The sequence below is a fragment of the Hemiscyllium ocellatum genome, chromosome 48, assembly GCF_020745735.1.
Source record: "Hemiscyllium ocellatum isolate sHemOce1 chromosome 48, sHemOce1.pat.X.cur, whole genome shotgun sequence".
Taxonomy (NCBI): Eukaryota; Metazoa; Chordata; class Chondrichthyes; order Orectolobiformes; family Hemiscylliidae; genus Hemiscyllium; species Hemiscyllium ocellatum.
The window spans coordinates 14,484,438-14,505,246 of record NC_083448.1 but is presented as its reverse complement, the minus strand read 5'-3'; the positions used below and the strand labels follow the sequence as shown (position 1 = coordinate 14,505,246).

At 43.5% G+C, this 20,809-nt stretch overlaps 1 protein-coding gene across 2 annotated transcripts in view; it reads right to left on the bottom strand.

Moving 5' to 3' along the window:
- LOC132836963 (receptor expression-enhancing protein 1-like) overlaps positions 1-13,577 on the bottom strand; it is a 57,212-nt gene extending 43,635 nt beyond the window's left edge. For both annotated transcript variants that reach the window (XM_060856556.1, XM_060856555.1), the window contains exon 1: positions 12,885-13,577. In XM_060856556.1, coding sequence (XP_060712539.1) covers positions 12,885-12,916 — 32 coding nt within the window. In that variant the 5' untranslated portion in view covers positions 12,917-13,577. The remainder of the gene's footprint in view (positions 1-12,884) is intronic.
- Between the last annotated feature and the right edge of the window lie 7,232 nt (positions 13,578-20,809).

The following is a 20,809-nucleotide window of genomic DNA, read 5'->3' as shown; positions in this document are numbered from 1 at the left end:
CTGAGCAGCTCTCCCACTTATTGCACATCCCCAATAAAAGGGAAAACCACTTTCAGAGACAGAGAGAATGCCCACCAATTCGTGTAAGACTACATATACCCCCAATCGTGTCATCATCAAAAAGGTCTGAAGTCTAAGAAAACTCATTGACCATCAACTGGTGCTTTCAAAAGGTGCTCCCTTCTTGAGCTTGTTCATCATATTTGTGTTTTTATCTTTCTCCATCTGTCATCATATTTGATATATCAAAGACACATCATATGTGTCTATATCTTTCTCCATCTGTTGGCATGCATCAAATGAGGATTTTACCTAGTTTCATGATAGATTCACAAAAACTTGTTTTGGACTTTTGACACTGTGTCAGCATGATTACAATAAATAGTTGCTTTCTTGTTCATGAAAAAATAGTGTGCCTAGTTTCTTTCAAACTTGAAATGGATACCTAGATAGAAATGGGCAAAGGCTTGTTTTCATTCAAATATTGACACTTGAGACTATGCTGGGAACATAAGAATTTCTTTGTTGGGTTAATGTGTGTGAACACATATTTACCATTTTCACTGATGGCTGCACTCAGGTTCAGCAACGAACCTATTCTTGCATCCTCAATTACAGGATCTCAAATTTCTCTGGATGAATATGAAAAATGATGACAATTGACAACGCAGAGCAAGGCATCAGATTTGCAGATCTTATATCACTCAAAGAATAATTAAATATTGAGCAGCTACTTGAGCAGGTGTGTGACGATTCTTGCAGTCTGGCCAAGTTTTGGAGGTTTATCACTCCTGACTGATGCAACAAATCCAAAAGATTTTTTCAACAGGAAATAAAAGAGCTCAAAAGTGAAATTATGACTGTTCAAAACAAGCAGCATTTGAAATATGCCTTCAGTTGCAGGTGAAGCAGCATTCCTCCAGTTACTTCCTAACCAAGGTCAAACCAAAATAAAACTAGAACTGGCCACTCGCCTTGGACTGTACAAGTGTTTTATTAAAAAAAAAACTTTAAAACCTTTGTCAAGTCGATATTTTTAGACACATCAGAACCTCTGCCTTTATGACCCCTCCAAGAAAAAAGGACAGAATAACCATGCTGAAGGAAGAGAATCATCACAAGGTCAGACCTTTTCCAATAGGAAGTGAAGTATAAGAGCACAGTAGCATTCCACAGAATCCCTACAGTGTGGAAACAGGCCATTTGGCCCAACGAGTCCACACAGACTCTCCAAGAAGCATCCCACACAGACTCACCCCCGACTTTTTATAACTTTGCATTCCCCACGGCTAATCCACCTGGTCTACAAATCTCTGGACAATATGGGCAATTTAACATGGTTAATCCAACGAAGCTGCACATCTTTCAATTGTGCAAGAAAACCGGAGCACCTCGACTAAATGCAAACAAACATGGAAAGATTGTACAAACTCCACACAGATTGGCACCAGAGACTGAAATTGAACCCGGATCCCTGGCAGCAAGGCAGCAGTGCTTATCACTAAGCCACCTGTATTCGTATATTTTAAAAATGGACCTCTGCCTGCAAGATGATAGTATGCACAGTTGCCTCTGCTCCTTCCCAGTGTCTGCAAAATCCTACTTCTCAGCCCACTTATCTTGCGATCTGAAAGTTACTTGCACTGAATCAGCCATGCAGCAGCCCTAATATTCTTGACTGTTGCAGCTCCTTCAGAATTCTTTTTGGCCTATCAGTCAGCCACCTATTTCTGTAGAAACAGAACGCATGACAATCATTTCCTTACAAATCAATGCTGTAACCTTACTGCTTTCTGCAGTCTCTCAATGTGTTGTTACTCCTAAACTCAACCACACCCAAAACTTTATGTTTGCACTCAGACTTGTGTTTCTGACTTGACATACCAGACAACCGTCCTAACACGTAGAACATGAGACATCACACATGACCTTAGGTGCTCTTTTTATAACTATGATAAACAGGAGTGTTCAGCTCTCAGAGTCTGTTCCACAATTCTAAGCTGACCGCCATATTACCTCCACTTGAGGATCTGAAATCCAAATACAGGCTGAAGCAATTAGTTGCTGTCAAGAACTACCACTCAATACATGCTCTTACAAACTTAGGTGGCAATAAAATGGCTTCTTAACGCAAGTATGACGACAAAATGGCTTCTAGGCTGCAAATTGACAATTCTACTTAAAGCTGCATAAAATGGCTTTTCAGCCTGCTAAAGCTGCATAATTGACTAACCACAGTCTGCTTCTACAGAGATTAGCAGACAATGCTTCCTTTCCAGCATAGAAATAATGAGACTAGATAAAACATTATTGGCCATCCTAACTGACCTTCAAGTGCAAATGCAAAGACTGCACTTGTGAGATAAGAATAGCTTCAATGTTGGAAAACAAAGTTGACTCCCAGGAAATTTCCTTGGCTGAGTGGCTGTCAATAAAATCATTATTAATTAATTGGTAATTATGTACGATTATGGTCTGTACCTCTCTGTAAAAGGGTAAAAATGTTTTGGTTTTAAGCCATGTGCACAGCTCCTCTTGAGAAACACTGAAGTGCTTAACCTCTGTTTCTGGATGATCTGTGCCCGATTGTGTGTGAAATAAAGTGTGACATCTTAAAGAACCAGACTGATTGCTAGTGTTTAATAGCTGATTGCATATTAGACACACCCCGGCAGGGGTTGAGACCTTCAGACTCATCTTTGGGTTTGAATCTTGGATATATCCCTGGTGTGCAAAATATAACAAATTTCAAACTCTGCTTTGAGGAATGCAGCTAGGTTAACTGTGCTCCAAATTGAATCCTGGCTTCATTCACAATTGATAGAATTTGGACAGCTCACCACCTGCACATATTTGAGATATAACTCCGGTTCTGATTCTTACTCATCGAGGTAGCTTTGATTCATCTTGATCAAACTGAAAATGCTCCCAATGACTGAAATGGAAGCTCATTTGCAATGTGTTTCCCTCCTGTCTACCGAGGTCCTGAGGTTATCAGAAGGTCCAAGTCACTTCTCTCAAACTGACTCCCATTCATTTGACAACCACACAACTTATCCTCAATGTTGTCCAATATTGTTACATATTCTGCACTCAGCTCACCTTCCTCTCCTTATCAAATTGCCCTTAATAAAAGCACTCCCATTTGGAGATGTTTCCTGTCCTGTTCCTGCATCTTTACCTCTGGTAACCCATAACAATTTAACCTTAACCTCCACACTCTGATGGACGTGCTGACCCTATCCGGAAATACCCATTAGCACAGCATTTGTTTTCATGTGACACGTGACACGAAATCCACCTCTATGTTATCACCACCTGTCTCAAACCTTCATATCTAGAACATAGAAAAATACAGCGCAGTACAGGCCCTTTGGCTCTCGATGTTGCGCCGACCCAAGCCCACCTAACCTACACTAGTCCACTATCCTCTATATGCCTATCCAATGCCCGTTTAAATGCCCATAAAGAGGGAGAGTCCATTACTGCTACTGGCAGGGCATTCCATGAACTCACGACTCGCTGAGTAAAGAATCTACCCCTAACATCAGTCCTATACCTACCTCCCCTTAATTTAAAGCTATGCCCTCTCATAATAGCTGACTCCATCCGTGGTCAACCCTATCTAAACCCCTAATCATCTTGTACACCTCTATCAAAGTCACACCTAAACCTTCTTTTCTCCAATGAAAACAGCCCCAAGTGTCTCAGCCTTTCCTCATACGATCTTCCTACCATACCAGGCAACATCCTGGTAAGCCTCCTCTGCACCCGTTCCAGTACCTCCACATCCTTCCTATAGTATGGCGACCAAAACTGCACACAATACTCCAGATGCGGCCACACCAGAGTCTTATCCAACTGCAACATGACCTCAGGACTCCGGAACTCAATTCCTCTACAGATAAAAGTCAGTACGCCATATGCCTTCTTCACAGCACTATTTACCTGGGCGGCAACTTTCATAGATCTATGTACATGGACACCAAGATCCCTCTGCTCATCCACACTACCAAGTATCCGACCATTAGCCCAGTACCCCATCTTCTTGTTACTCTTACCAAAGTGAATCACTTCACACTTACCTACATTGAACTCCATTTGCCACCTTTCTGCCCAGCTCTGCAACTTATCTATATCCCGCTGTAACCTGCCACATCCTTCCTCACTGTCAACAATTCCACCGATTTTCGTATCATTCGCAAACTTGCTCACCCAACCTTCTAGCCCCTCCTCCAGGTCATTTATAAAATGACAAAATGGTCCCAAAACAGATCCTTGCGGAACACCGCTAGTAACTGCACTCCAAGATGAACCTTTACCATCAACTACTACCCTTTGTCTTCTTCCAGCCAGCCAATTCCTAATCCAAACCTCTAACGCACCCTAAATGCCATACCTCCGTATTTTTTGCAGTAGCCTACCATGGGGAGCCTTACCAAATGCCTTACTAAAACCCATATACACCACATCTACTATTTTACCCTTGTCCACCTCCTTAGTCACCTTCTCAAAGAATTCAATAAGGTTTGTGAGGCACGACCTGTCCTTCACAAAACCATGCTGACTCTCCTTGATCACATTATTCCTATCCAGATGTTCATAAATTCTATCCCTTACAATTCTCTCTAAGACTTTGCCCATAACAGAAGTGAGACTCACCGGCCTATAGTTACTAGGGTTATCCCTACTCCCCTTCTTGAACAAGGGAACCACATTTGCCATCCTCCAGTCTTCTGGCACTAATCTTGTAGACGAGGACAAAAAAAATCAAGGCCAATGGCTCTGCAATCTCCTCCCTTGCTTCCCAGAGAATCCTAGGATAAATGCCATCAGGCCCAGGGAACTGAACTATTTTCACCCTTTCCAGAATTTCCAACACCTCTTCCCTACATACCTCAAAGCCATCCATTCTAATTAATTGTAACTCAATATTCACATTGGCAACAATGTCCTGTTCCTGAGTGAATACTGACGAAAAGTATTCATTCAGTGTCTCTCAAATCTCTTTAGCCTCCACGCACAACTTCCCACTACTATCCTTGACTGGGCCTATTCTTACCCTAGTCATTCTTTTATTCCTGACATACCTATAGAAAGCCTTTGGGTTTTCCCTAATCCTACCAACCAAGGACTTTTCCTGTCCCCTCCTTGCTGCTCTTGGCTCTCTCTTTAGATCCTTCCTGGCTACTTATAACTCTCAATATCTGACAGGCAGTCTGATAATTCAGTACATTTATTAAACACAAATTTCCCCCAATAACTGGCAACACTTAAGCCGTCATCTTTGATTTCTGCTCCAAACTCTATTCTTCAAAGATCTTAGTCCATTCTCCTCCCTGCCAAAGCAAACTAAGCCATCCCATCGACTAACTCAGTATGTGACAATGCGACTCTTTAACAAGTTACATTGTCCTTGGTACTTTTCAGAGCTGTCTGAAAGATACAGGTTTGGATGGGTTTTAGCTGAAAATGTGTTGCTGGTTAAAGCACAGCAGGTCAGGCAGCATCCAAGGAACAGGAAATTCGACGTTTCGGGCCAGAGTCCTTCATCAGGAATGAGGAGAGGGTGCCTGCCTGGCACCCTCTCCTCATTCCTGATGAAGGGCTCTGGCCCGAAACGTCGAATTTCCTGTTCCTTGGATGCTGCCTGACCTGCTGTGCTTTAACCAGCAACACATTTTCAGCTCTGATCTCCAGCATCTGCAGACCTCACTTTCTACTCGATGGGTTTTAGGCCAATTTGATTATGGCAAACAGATACTGCCTCAAGGAAAAGGCTTTCAGGTTTAAAAAAAACACTCGCACACCAAAGAAGAGTGGCTAGTTCTCCTAGCTCAGCTTTTCCTCTGGTTTGGTTCAGGAGAAAGCGAGGAATGCAGATGCTGAAGGTCAGAGTCAAGAGTGTGTTGCTGGGAAAGCACAGCAGGCCAGACAACATCTGAAGAGCAAGAGATTGACGTTTCCGGCATAAGCCCTTCATCAGGAAAGAGGCTTGTGGGCTGGGCTGAGAGATAAATGGGAGGGGGTGAGTACCTAAGAAAGTAATAGGTGGATGACGGTGAGAGAGAATGTGGTAGGTCAGAGGGGAGAAGTGATGGACAGGTCCAGAAGGCAGTGCTGAGTTGGAGGCTTGGGACTGAGATAACGTGTGGGGGTGGGGTGGGGGAGAAACGAGACAGCTGTTGAAACCCACATTTATCTAGTGTGGTTGCAGGCGGAATATGAAGCTTTCTTCCTCTAGGGCGTCCACCACCTCCAAACAAACTCCAAAAGTATATTTCCCTCCCGACCACTATCAGTATTCCAGAGAGACTATTCCCACCGTGAGTCCCTCATCATGTCCATGCCCCCCCCGCACCAGACTTCTGGCGCCATTCCTTGTCACCACAGGAAGTGTAAAACCTGCACCCACACTACTCCCCTCACGTCTGTCCAAGGCCCCATGGGAGCCTTGCACATTTGCATAAGTTTACCTGTACATCTACCAGTGTCATCTACTGCATCGATTGCACCTGGTGTGATCTCCTCAACATCAGGGAGACAGGATGCCTTCTTGCAGACCGTTTCAGAAAACATCTCTGGGACACCTGCACCAACAAAGCCCACGGCTGAACACATCAACTCCCCCTCCCACTAAGTCAAAGACATGCAGATCCTGCACCTCCTCCATCGCCAAACTTTTACCATCCAAGGCCTGGATGAAGGATGCCTCACGTTCCGCCTTGGGACCCTACAACCACATGAGATAAAAGTGAATTTCAACAGCTTCCTACTTTCCCCTCCCATCATATTACCAAGTCCCAAGCCTCAGACTCGGCACCACCCTCTGGACATGTCCATCACTCCCCCCTCTGACCTACCACCTTCTCCCTCACCTTCATCCGCCTACTGCTTTCTCAGGTACCCATCCCACACCACCTCCCTTTTATCTCTCAGCCCCGGCCTACAAGCCTCATTCCTGACGAAGGCCTTATGCCCGAAAAGTCGATTCTTCTGCTTCTCAGACATTGCCTGACCTGCTGTGCTTTCCCAGCGTCACACTCTTGACTCTTGTTTAATTTGTTTTGGTTTTATCAGTCTGGATGCTCACAGCAAGCAGCTTTTTTTCAGGCTTCTGGTCAAAGAAACAGAGACACGGAAGAAGGTGTTCCATGCTGAATCTCTCAGCCAACCATCTCTCCAGTAAGACAGTGTTTGATTTTACCTTTTTTGCCAAGGGCTATTCACGGGGATTGTTGCAAGAATTTGGAACAGGATCATTAAGTTGGCATAATGTGTCGGGTTTTCGGATAAATTCTTTATTCTGTTCCCTTGTGTTTCATTCAGTACTCTAAATAAATATGGTTTTGTTTAAAACAGAGGGGTTTTGACCAGCTGCATGACTCTTGGAATCTGCACTTTTCATGTGCTCAAAACAACTAGAAATATTAGGGTCTGGGCTACCTTCTTGAAATGTTTTGATACCAGTATTTGACCCTGACCTCATTTACAGACAACTTAGCTGGGTTTTTGTCTGATGCTATGGGACAGCAGTACTAACCACTGGGCCATGCAACGATCTCCCCCCATGCCAGATGTCCTTGTTCCCTCCCCAGCAGGGATACTAGTCTTTGTACATTCTTCCACTGCAGAGTTTCCAGTCAAATTAGCTTTTAGGAGGAAAAGTTAAGAGCATACAGGAATTTCAACAGCATCTTTAAGGGAACAAATGATTATATTCACTTTGCTATCAATGCTTTACAATATCTATTGCTTGCAACTTGTAGGTCCATAATAGAAGTGATGGACTTTACACTGTATTGAGGATTATCCTGACTTCTGGATGCAGCAAAAGAAGGATATTTGATCATCGCATGGGAGTACTTTTGCTAACACTACGCTGGGAGAAAATGACCAGCTGTTTGGGCACACATGACTGTTAGAAAGAAAAGCCAGCATGATTGTTCAATCCAATTGCATTTTATGAACTTATTTGGGTCAATGAAGAGATTGTTAGTGATCTAAAACATACACATTGTCCTTTGTTGACATGGAAAAGCAATGTGTGATAAGGAGAGCAGGTGACCTTAGTGAAACACACAAGATTCTGAAATCAAGGCATTACCTGACTAAATGTTTGCCCAGTTATGATAAAGATGAGCCTCCATAAGGGCCTATCGGTCAACTTCCAGTACATGGCCTGCAGCTTTCAACACCAACTTCTCAAGGAGAACGAGGGTGGCTAGCCAACCAATGCCTCCCATGTGTGCACAAAACAGACTTTTTTTTTGTTTTTTTTAAGTCTTATTACAGTCTATTCAGTAACCAACACTGCCAGTCAGATAGCTAAGATCTTTTTTTAAAAAAGTTCTCACTGGTCAGGGCAGAGAAGGATTTGAAAATATCAGTGATCTCCTCATGCTCTCAAAACCTTGGTGCCATTCAGCCTTCTAACTTCAGCTAATTTTCTTCTGACCAAGCCTTCATTCACCATATTAATATGCCTTCCTGTCCTTCATGGCAGTTCTTCAGTGATTGTTTTGTACAGTGCTCTGGAATGTTTGTGTGGTTAAGGCAGCTGTATAAATTAGCCTTGTTTTAATGTTGGCACTTATTTCTTTCTGTTTAAAAATCGATTGATTTCAAACGCACCAAAGTCAGTCAATTCATTTCAGCTACTCGAATGTGGAAGTTCGTGCCACAGCTTGGAAGATGCAAAGCATGCGGTTGTGAAAAAAAACCCAAGAATTATTCTAGCTTGGCTTATTGTTGAGATTAACTTTTAAGTTACCTTTCCAATTGGATCAATTTGGTTCTTGAACAAGGAAACCAACAGTTGGACCATGAATCATCTTCAAATGTCACTGTAATAGCATTCCAAACATGCTGAACTTAAAAGTCTCCATCTTCTCTCAGTTGACAGGCAGTGTGCAAACCTTGAACAATCCAAAGGCCAATGAGGAAGTGAAGGAAGGAGATGGGGCGGGGGGCGGGGGGAAGCAGCAAAGTGCTCAAATAGCAGTGGATGCCTGTGCATGGGTCTACCTCTTTTGTTTGGTATATTGGGAGCAGAAAATGAGGCAGGCAGGCATCAATGAAATACCTGCATTGCCAAGTGTAGTCTGAGATTCGGAGACAAAAGCTCATCAGTTCATTGTAATTGCTAGAATTGACAGGAAGACTAAGAGGCAGTTGTTGTCAGAGAAAAGCCACTTCACAGCAGACACTTGCTGAATGTGATTTGAATCTTGTCCAATCATTTAGGACCAGATTTAGAGGATAAATCTTACAAATGTATGTCATTTGGACTTCATGAAGCAAGGCTGACATTCAGACCAAGAAACAGGATTGGATGAGAAACAAAAATAATTTGCTGGACAGTTCAGCAGCAAAATCAAAATTAATATTTTGGGTCGAGTGACCCATCCTCAGAACACACTGCATTGAATGATAGTGTGTTTTACTAAAGACATGCCAAATTCAATCGCGGTGATTTATTTGCCAATGTTGGTACAGGCTGATTTATCATGAGAAATAAAGGGTAAAATGTAGGCTATGCATATTTTAATAGTGAGGAAGAGCACTTCAGAGCAGTGGAGAAAGTGAGGACTGCAGATGATGGAGATCAGAGCTGAAAAAGCATTGCTGGAAAAGCGCAGGAGGTCAGGCAGCATCAAGGAGTAGGATTCCTGAAGAAGGGCTCATGCCCAAAACGTTGATTCTCCTGCTCCTGGGATGCTGCCTGACTTGCTGCGCTTTTCCAGCAACACATTTTCACACTTCAGAGCAGTGTTTAGATAACTCTGACGATGTGATCATGAGCTAAAATGCCAAATGTGAAGCTCAGCTTGAGCCAGTGCAAGGGAACAGAACAAAAAAAAAGGTATGCAACTGCATCACTATTGGATGCAAAACACAGTAGCTTGGGTCTGATAAGTATTTGCTTTGAGAAACTTAAAAACTGGGTGTTGAACAAAGCAGAGTTACAAATCAGACGGTGTGAGGACCAACAGAAATGGTGACGGTGAATTCATGGTGCGTAAACTGTGCGTAGAATTTGATGTACTTTTTAATTTAATTGACAAGATGAGATTAAGGGGGTTCAGGATATATAATTTGAAGGATGCCATGTATACGTGCTACAATGGTCATACAATTGAGGACAGTTGAACAAATAAGGCTGAAATTATATGTTACCATTCACAAATATTTAGGAATTCAGCTTTCCAATCTTTTGAAATAAACATTAATAACAACAGTTGCTGTTCATTGACTTGGTCATTTGAACCGTACTTATCCCATCACCCTCCAGAAGTTATGGTGTTTCAAAGATGGTGTTTGCAACCTGGATGTGGTAAGTTATGTCATGTAATGTAATGTAATGAAATGAAAATATACAGTCAACTGGAGAAGCAAATTTATCTTCCCCCATATTTCCACTGACTTCTTACAATGCAAAGATTTCAAGCTTGGCATGGGCACACATCAAGTTAAGCATATAATTAGCTTGCTAGGTGGAGTTCTATATTTGGAATGAGCAAACTATTTAAACTGGGCTTCACAAACTTTTAACGAAGCACTATCTGCTGTGGGTTTGGAGTGTAAAGCTCGGTCTAGTCTGGTCTCATGACAGTGTTACGGGAATATTATTAACTAAGTGACCAGGCTGACATGGTTTGTAGTTCATCAAGTTTGTTGACTGTAGGATTGCTTATCTTGCATTCATATTTAGGGATCCATATTTTGACATGTTAAGAACAATAGCACCAAGTTTTGTTCCATCTGCTGTCAAACCAACAGAACATCATGCAAGAAAGGAGAGAGACAACAGTCAAGTCACGGTGTTATTTAGTCCCTTCATTTGTCTCAGTAAAAAATGGATTGAGTCCAATGTTGTTGACAATTTTATTACACAGAAAAAAAGGAGTTAAAATTGCAGTTTAAGGTGAGCAAGACACTTATTCAAGGTGGAGATTCTTAGTTTGCAAATGTGCACTTGAGATATTTTGGAGAATACGGTGGTATGTTTATCCAGCTGACAGTTCTCTGAAGGTTACTGTATCATGTTCAAACCATTTGCATCATGCATCAAACTCAAACAATGACTTGGTGATCAACAGTAAACCACACAAGGTACTTCACAGGAGCTTTGTGAATCCATGTCAGAAAATATTTGGTCAGACGGTGAAATGTTTTATCTAAGAGAACTTAGATGATTTCTTCAGGACATGTGGGTATTCTTGAGCTTAGTGTTTCCACCAATTGTAGGCAATGCTTGTTCAAATGACCAAACTCTGATTTAGAAGACAGTTGACATTCTGCAGGGTTGCCATATTGGACAAGGACAGCTGTTTGAAACAGTCTGAAGCAATATTCAAGCGAGGTTTTTTTAAAAAATAAAGACAAAAGGTTCATGACTGGCAGCCACTGTGCATACAGACAATAAGGTAACCTAACTTAAGACATGTGAAGATAACATTGTCTGGTCTCACTACACCTCAAATGTTCTCTCAATGACGCGGAGGCACATGCACTAGAGGGACGCACAGACAGACACTGGTGATGTTTTCATATGTGAATCACATCTCATACAAAAGGTGAAGAGGTTGAGGAGGAAATTCTTTCATGATAAACTAAACCAATTCAATAATTTAACCTATACTGTCGATGTTACTCTACATTACAACCTGCTTCAACAGTGTAGGGATTCTAAGACTCAATTTGTTAAATTCAAAAAAATCTCCATGGAGATGGTAGTCATGAAAATCTGCAATCTGTGCTGGCTAAATTAACAATACCACAGATTTGTCAAGTTCTTCTGAAAATGGCACAACAGAGCTCAGGCAGGTGTGTCTGTATGCACATTTCACCTCAAAACACACAACAATCTTGAGGAGCTAAATGATAGATTTTTTAACACGCGATCACAACTTAAAACAAAATCCTGTCATTTTCACCCTTGCAAACATTGTTCCAACATGGCAGTAATGGGACTCACACCACAGGATCTCAGGTCTGGCACTGAACATTTCCAAAACATTTTGAAATCACCAATGAATCAAATCAGACTTAAATGTGCCTGACGGTTCAGGATCCAGTAACAGGGCATAGAAGCCACTTGATCAGCAACCCAAAGGACTGGATTTTGGATCCAAATATTTGGTGTGCCTCCACTGCAACTGTAGTGTGGTGGTGGTTTCAAATACAGTTCATTAAAAACAAAAGGTTAACAAAGGGCCAGGAAACGCCAAAGGAAAATGGTTGGGTTTTTAAAAGCAGAGTGAAAACTTGAAGGAGACAACTCTTAACCACGGGAAAACAACAGGGGTTGCGAAGAGTTCAGCCCCACATGGGAAACTGGGTGTCAAAAAGCAGCAACTTTACAAAGACTTGATCCCAAGTTCTTAGAGACACTCCAAGAGGCTTGCAACTCGATTCCAGGTTTGGTCATCTACACCTCGGTGATCCCAAGCAGCTTAACTTAACCCCCTGTGTTTCTTGCAGAGCTGAGATAGATGACAGTTAAAACTCAACACCAGGTTCAAGTCCAACAGTTTTATTTGGAAGCACTTCCAATCCAACACAGGTCATAAATGACACAAATTGGCTAGCTGCTCTAAAACGATGGAATAAAAAAAAAGACACTCAAGGATGAGGACAACCAGGCAAAGCTTTCTGAGAAGTATCAAAGAATCCAGTAGGCAATTAAAGGGAACGGTTTAGACCAAAAAAAATAGGAAAACAAACATCTGTACAACGCCTACAAACACGCCCCCCAAACCCCGGCTACAAACCCAGATTTCCAAGGAACAAAATTTAAAAAAAAAAGTTGCCGAGGAAACGCAGAGGAGATGGAGCCGGGAAGGAGAAAGAAACACACCAACACCAAAGCGGACACTCACACGACCAGCCTGGAGATGAGCCACGACACCATGTTGGCAGGAGCTCGCCCTCCGAACGTTCAGGAATTCAAACCGCCGCCGGCGACCGTTGGCGGGCCGCACGCGCAGTCGCGCCGGCGCTTCCGGAAGAGTCCAACTGCTCCCCTCCCTCCAACCCCACCAACCCCACCGCGAGAGCGCGCCCGCGCGCGCTGTCCCTCGCCGCTCCGCTTCGAGCGTGCCCGGGGACAGAGGAGGATCCCGACGGGACTGCTGCTTTTCTTCTCCGCCGATCGGTCCGCTCGCTATCACCCGTCACCGCGCTCGGTTCGCCTTCTCTTGTGAGTTGAACTGCCCTCGGCGGATGTTTCGCCCCGCCCCCCGCTGTCGTGCGGTGGGCGGGAGGCCGTAGCAACGAAGGTGAACGGTCTCTTCCTCGGTTTTCCCGCCTCTTGAAAATTGCAGGGGAGGGGGGGGGATGCACTTGCGTGCGACCTCTCCTCACCGAGGTTAACAAGGGGCCCTCAATCCAGTCCGCTTTCTCCAACCCAGGGTTGGGCGGGGGCGCGGCACAGGTGCAAGCGGCGGTTGAGGGGGACTCGAAACGGTCCGCTTTCGTCGCGCGGACGCCTCGGTCTACGCGTGCGCACTCCTCTGATTGACCCCGCTCGCGCCCCCCTCCGGCCAGGTGTCCTCCGCGGCTTTCCGGCTTTGGTCGGGATGCCACTGCGCCTGCGCTTGTGACCTGCAGCCAGGTTTGTTGCGTCTGCGCAGGTGAACACTGAGGTGGCTGCAATGCTGTCCAGTAATGGTCATGGCCATGGCCATTTTACTTTACCATGAGTGTGGGCTTACAAAGATGCACCTGATCTCCTCCACTATTTTTTCACTGCCCCGCAGACTAAAAAGAGATGCTGCCTAACCTGCTGTGCTTTGACCAGCAACACATTTGCAGCTTAGACTAAAAAGAGAGAAATGTCCACCAACACCCTAGAGCTGATCAGGGACGGTTGGGCACTGCAGAGAGTGGAGTGCATTATTTTCCCCTCCAACTCTATTTTGATTTAATCCTTGACCTCCCCTTCAGTGTTTGATCACGCAGCATTGCCCTTGGATGTAAAAGGCACAGCTTGTCACTGGCCACTTGGGTGTTTCTTTTCTTCCTGGTGGTGGAAACTGAATAAAGATTTGTGCACTCAAAACATCAGCTCTTTTCTCTCCTTACAGATGCTGCCAGACCTGCTGAGATTTTCTCTTTTGGTTTGTACACCTTTGTGTCTTTCATTGTGTTTTACCCTGCACACACACATGGGTGCTGGGGAACATACAAGCACTACCGCAGTAAGGCGGCAGTGGGGAAAGAAGAGTTAAAAAAAGGAGAAAAAAAAGTATCCAACATCCTGACAAAAAAAAGAGAGAACTGGGGAAGTATTTGGTACTTTACTGAATCAGAGTCAGAAAACAGGAGGAGGCCCTTCAGCCCTCTTCTCTGCACTGGCCTTTCCAATAGATCACTTACTGAGCTGTCGACCTGGTACCATTTGTAAGCCTGCTCCTTATAGCCCAAAAAGGCAGAATGGACAGGTATAATAATCGAATTCCTGCCAGCTGATTCACTGCCACATTGTGTTTAGCAACAAAAAAAAACTTCAGATGCTGGAATCCAAACGACAAATTCTGAAGGGTTAACACCCAAATGTCAACTACACCTCCTGATGCTGCCTGGAGCATCTGCAGTCATTGTTTTTACCTCGTTGATTTTAACCCTACTGCGAATCCTCTTGCAAGGATGCCTGCCTTGAAGAAGTTTTCCTCCTCTCTCTACAAGAATCTCAGGGAGTCCCTCTCCCACTGCAACTCCCAAAAGGGCGCCTTCTAGCAGAGCGCTTTAGGGAACATCTCCAAGACACCCGCACCAATCAACCACACCGCCCCGTGGCCCAACATTTCAACTCCCCCTCCCACTCTCCCACATGGAGGTCCTGGGCCTCCTTTACCGCCACTCCCTCACCACCAGATGCCTGGAGGAAGAACGCCTCATCTGCCGCCTCGGAACATTTCAACCCCAGGGCATCAATGTGGACTTCAACAGTTTCCTCATTTCCCCTTCGCCCACCTCAACCTAGTTCCAAACTTCCAGCTCAGCACTGTCCCCATGACTTGTCCGGACTTGTCCTACCTGCCTATCTCCTTTTCCACCTATCCACTCCACCCTCTCCTCCTTGGCCTATCACCTTCATCCCCTCCCCCACTCACCCATTGTACTCTATGCTATTTTCTCCCCCCCCCACCTCCTCCAGCTTATCTCTCCACGCTTCAGGCTCTCTGCCTTTATTCTTGATGAAGGGCTTTTGCCCAAAACATCGATTTCGCTGCTCCTTGGATGCTGCCTGAACTGCTGTGATCTTCCAGCACCACTAATCCAGAATCTGGTTTCCAGCATCTGCAGTCATTGTTTTTACCACCTTGCTGTATTCTTCCAGCCTCCTGCCTGTCTACATTGTGTTTAAGCAGCATTTTTAAGTGCTGGTGATGTGCTAATGGGCATGATGTGAAGATGCTGGTGTGGGAATGGGGGTGGACAAAGTCAGAAGTCAGACCACAAGGTTATGCTCCAGCAGATTTATGTAAAATCACAAGTTCTCAGAGCATAGCTCCATGGTCAGGTGAAGTGTCATTGTTCACTTCACCTGACGAAGGAGCGGTGCTTCAAAAGCTTATGATTTTAAATAAACCTGTTGGACTAGAATCTAGTGTCATGTGACTTCTGACTATACACTCACATTTTACTCAGTATTCAGAATCCAGGCATTCAAAGTCAAACACAAGCTTGTGGAATTTAAAGTCAGTCAAAAAATATGGGATTTAAATCTAATCTCAAATGATGGTGACCATGCCTGTGAAAAGTTCTCACAGCGCAACAAGAGGCCCTTTGTATCCATGCCAGTCATGAAAATAATCATTAGGAGAAAGTGAGGACTGCAGATGCTGGAGATCAGGGTCGAGCATGTGGTGCTGGAAAAGCACAGCCGGTCAGGCAGCATCTGAGGAGCAGGAGAATCGATGTTTCGGGCATAAACCCTTCATCCTCATTCCTGATGAAGGGCTTATGCCCAAAACGTCGATTCTCCTGCTCGTAGAATGCTGCCTAACTGGCTGTGCTTTTCCAGCACCACACTCTTGGCACATGAAATAATCATTGATGCTTAATCCATTTTCTGGCACTTTGACTCACAGCCATTTGCAATGACATTTCAAGTACTCATCTCAATACTTCTTAAATGTCTGTAGGATTCCAGTACACCCACACCCTCTGGGTGAAAATTTGTTTCCTCAAATGCCCTCTAAATCTTCTGCTCTTTCCATTGAGACTGTGCACCCTGGTTATTTACTTCACGACTAAAGGGAAAACTGTCTCTCTACTGACCCTCTCTGTGCCTCTCAGAGCTTTATACACCCCTTCTACACTCTGTCGTGGGATCACATCCCTCCTGCAGTCTGGTAGTCATAACTACCCAGTACTCCAGTTGTGGCCTAATTAAGCTTCTTTGCAGTATTATCATAACTTCTTTGCTCTAATATCGATTGCTTTGACTAATAATAGCAAGTGTCCATTGCGGCTTCTTTATCACTTTATTCACCTGACTTGCTGCTTACAAGGACCCATGGACATGCACACCAAGGTCTTTCCGATTCTCTCCACTTCCATTTCATATCTTTCCATTTAATGTATATAGTACTCCTTTGCCTTGTTAGTCTTTCCAGAATCACACTTTTCAGGATTGAAGTCCATTTAGTGTTCATCTTTATAATCATGTCTTCTGATACTTTCCTCCTTGTGATTTATCATACAACTGATTTTCATGTCATCTGTGAACTAACTGAAAATAACTCCTACATTGCACACAACAAACAGCAAGTGAGCCCTGTGAGCGTGCTCCTGGATACAGGCTTCCAGTTACAGAAGCACATTCAAGCATCATCCTCTGCTTTCTGTAATTATGCCAATTTTGGATCCAATTTGCCAAATTACCTGAGATCCTGTGGGCTGTGAGAGAACTTATCATAAGCTTTATTGTAGTTTGTGTAGACTACAGCAACTGCTTGATCCTCATCAACAAGCTTAAACATCACCTCCCCAAAAACTTATATCAAATTTGTTAAACGTGATCTCCCTTTCCCAAAGCCATGCTGACTCTTTTTGATTAATTCTTGTCTCTCCAAATAGAGTTTAATTCTGCCTGTCTGAGTTTTTTCCAGTTGTTTCTGTACTCAGATATTAGACTCACTATCCTCTACTTTATCTCTATCATCCTTCTTGAATAATATGAACTGTCCTCCATCATGTGGCCAGAGGTTTTGAACATTAATGTCGGTCTCTTTCCTTCTTCCCACCGTAGCCTTGGATACATTTCATTTGGCAGTGAAAATGCGCCAATTTCAGTCCTGCTAACAATTGTTTTATAGTGTCACAATCCCCCTCTCACCTCTTGACCACCATCATTGTTTTTGATTCTGAATGCAGTTGCAAAGTAGTCTTTGAAAAGCTCAGCTGTGTTTTCTGTCTCCACATACACATGACCACTTTAGTCTTTCCCTGTTTATCCTCTTGCCTATAATAGATTTGTCAAGTGCACATTCATTTTTCTTAGTATTAGCTATTAGTGTTTTTTTTCACATCTCTTCATTCTCCTCATCCATTACTTTCTATACTCAAGGAATCTACCTGAAGTAACTTCCCTTTCCTTGTCCAATCTTGTACACTTATTATCATCCAGAGTTCTCTGGACATATTGGACCCATCCTTCATCTTTACAGGAAGTTGTTGGCCCTGTGTTCCCACTGTTACCCTTTAGAATGTGATCCATAGCTCTGATATGGATTTTTCTGCAAGTAGCTGTTTCCAGTTCACTTTGGCCAGACCCTTGTCTTCATCTGCTTAAAATCAGCCTTGCCCAATTCAGAACCTTGACCTCCAGTCCAGTTTTCTCCTTATCCATAATTACATTCAATCTTGTTGTCACTGAAATGCTCCTACATGACCACACCTCCTACTTGGCTGGTTTCGTTTCCTAAAATTAGAACCAGCATCTTCCCCTCTTTTGTATGTCCAATGTGCTAACTGAAAAAGTTCTTGTGGATGCATTTGAAAAATTCCACTCTATTTTCACCACTTTCATTTTTAGACTTCCCCATGATTTGCCCTCATACTTGTCTTTGTATCTCTCCCTGATTGCTTAGTGGTCTACCTAACACCCCTGCAAAGTGATATGTCCCCAGTTTATTCTTATGTTCTGCCGACATGGCCTAATTTGAGGAATCTTGTAAGATATCATTATTCCATCATGCTGTTGTCTGTCTTGCCTGTTCCTCAACCAAGCTTCCATACAGCATTGATACCATTTCCCCATGTGCTAATCAACACCCTCACTCCCACCCTAATCTGCCTTACTTGCAACACGCATTGAATTAAAATAAATACCATGCAACCTTGCCATGCTCCCTGTACCTTAACCTGACTATACTTAAACTGCCTTCCAGACTAACTTGGTTATTCTTCTATATTTGTCCATGCATCACCCCTGCTGTATCTCCACTTTGCATCCCATGCCTTGGCCAAATTAGTTGAAACCTCCAACAACTGCACGAGCAACCTCCCCACAAGAATGTTGGCCCCATTCTGATTCTAACTTGGACAGGTTCCAAGTTGCCCAAAAATAAAGCTGGTTATCCAACCTTTCAGTCATAAATGTGTCCATTTTGTCCACCTATTCCTCTCCTCAAGCGCATGTGGTCCAGGTACTATGCAGACATTAAAATCTGCAATTGTCTCATTCCCTCAAACATTCTTCTAGGACTTAATCCTTCTTTCTATCCATGTTGTTGGTCTCAATGTCAACCTTGATCTCCAAATGGTCACTTTCCCTCTTCAGAATGTCCTGCAGGTATTCAGTAACATCTTTCACCTTCGTCCCAGGGAGGCAACAACTGGAGTGGCATCTGCAGCCACCGAAACACCTGACTATACACTTCACTATTGAATCTCCGACCGCTTGTTCCCCCTTTCCTGATTCCACCATTTACAGCTGAACTCTCTCTGCAGCCCCCAGAGGAACCAATGCAATCTGGGCTTTACGTACTACCTGACTGCCACCCTTCTTCCGACTGACGGTCACACATTCCCTCTCTGACTGCATTTCTTTAAGCTGCACCATCATTATGTCAGGAAATCTACTATTAGTGTTATTGTTGTTGCACTGGTCTGCCTCTAGCCAATGCTCAAGTTCCAAAACCCAGTGCTCAATCTAACCAGACAGTAACACTTTTTGCAGATGTGGTCATCTAGCTTCCCAGGAGCAGCTAAGATTTCCCGCCGACTGTAGGTTGTGCAAAACACAGGATTGAGCTCGGCTGCCATGCTTCATCTTAAGTCTGAAGCTTAATTCCCAGACTCTACTTTTGCTTACTTACACTTCTTTCTTATTATTGCTCCTGACAGTCACTTATTTATGGTGCGTAATAATACACTTTTCTGACTTACAACAAACAATAGATTGTCAGTGACAGCAGATTCTTCCAAACCAGTGAACTCAGAGCAAAAATCTTGCTGATTCACTGATGTCCCCAGGACAGGAAGCAAGATCTATCATCCTGAAGTGGACTTGAACTGAGTAGCTAACTTTGGTCATTTCAAAGAGTCAATAAGTCAGCCACATTGCTGCATATCTCACATCACATTTGGGCCAGACCAGGTCAGCAGCCTTAGTTTCTGGATTACCAGTCTCATGCACTTATCAGTAACACCACTTATTGTCTTTCAGTTGCCTTATGTGAGGATTCTTTCTTAAGAACCTGACTTATTGAAGAAGTCTACATGTACACTCATGGCCTCATATGTTCCAATGAGCCAGGAAGCATCACTCCATTTTGAAACTTCACCTATTTAATTGGAACATAACTGGAGTACAGCAGAGATACAAATTAACCATGGTCAACCAGAATGTTGTCACAAGATTGAGAATTTAAATTACTTTTTTCTATTTCCTTTCTAACTTCAGGCCGAATTTCTGTCCACATGTTCCTCAGATTGTCTTCCATGATCCCAGCCATTTTCAACTCCTTTGTCGATGATATATTAGAAACGGGAAGTGTTGGAAATCCTTAGCAGGACAGGCAGCATGTGAAGAAATACAAAAGCAACAAAAGAAAGATTACTGACCTGAAACCCCACTTTCCCTTTGCAGATGCTAGTAGACCTCCAGAGAGTGTCCAGCTTGGCCTCTTGGTATTTCAAGATGACCAGCACCTGCAGTAATTTTGCATTGGTTTCTCTTACAGATTTACACTTTGTTACATGAGCACAGAAAAAAATAGGAGCAGGAGTAGACCATTCAATCCATCATACCTGCTCCCTGAGTCAACACCAGAAATGACGTGGCTTTAACTTTCCTGCCTGCTTTCGACAATCATGGTTGATGAAAAATGAGTTGAACTCACTGTTGGATACATTAAATTATCCCAGCCTCCAACACCGTCTGGGCAAACAATTGCCCTACGCCATCCCTCAGTTCTAGATCTCACACAAGGAAAAATTCTACCAGTATCTGCCCTGTGGATCTTGTATGCTTCAATAAGATTAACTTTCATTCTTCCAAAATCCAATGAGTGTCGGCCAAACTTGCTTAACCATTTCCTCGCAGAGCAATCCCTGAATACCAGGAATCTTACGGCCTTGTGACTTTTCTTCAAACTGACTCCAATTTAAGTATATCTCTCCTTGACCAAAGAGTGGTAAATTATGCTTTATTGGATGCTTAAATTCTTCGCTTCAGTTAAGGATGTTCCAAGGAAACTCACTCTTATCTTTTTGCAATAAATGACAGATTGTTACACTTTCTCGACTGAAACCTGTTGTCTCTTTTGTTCTCCATTTGTTTTGATTCCAG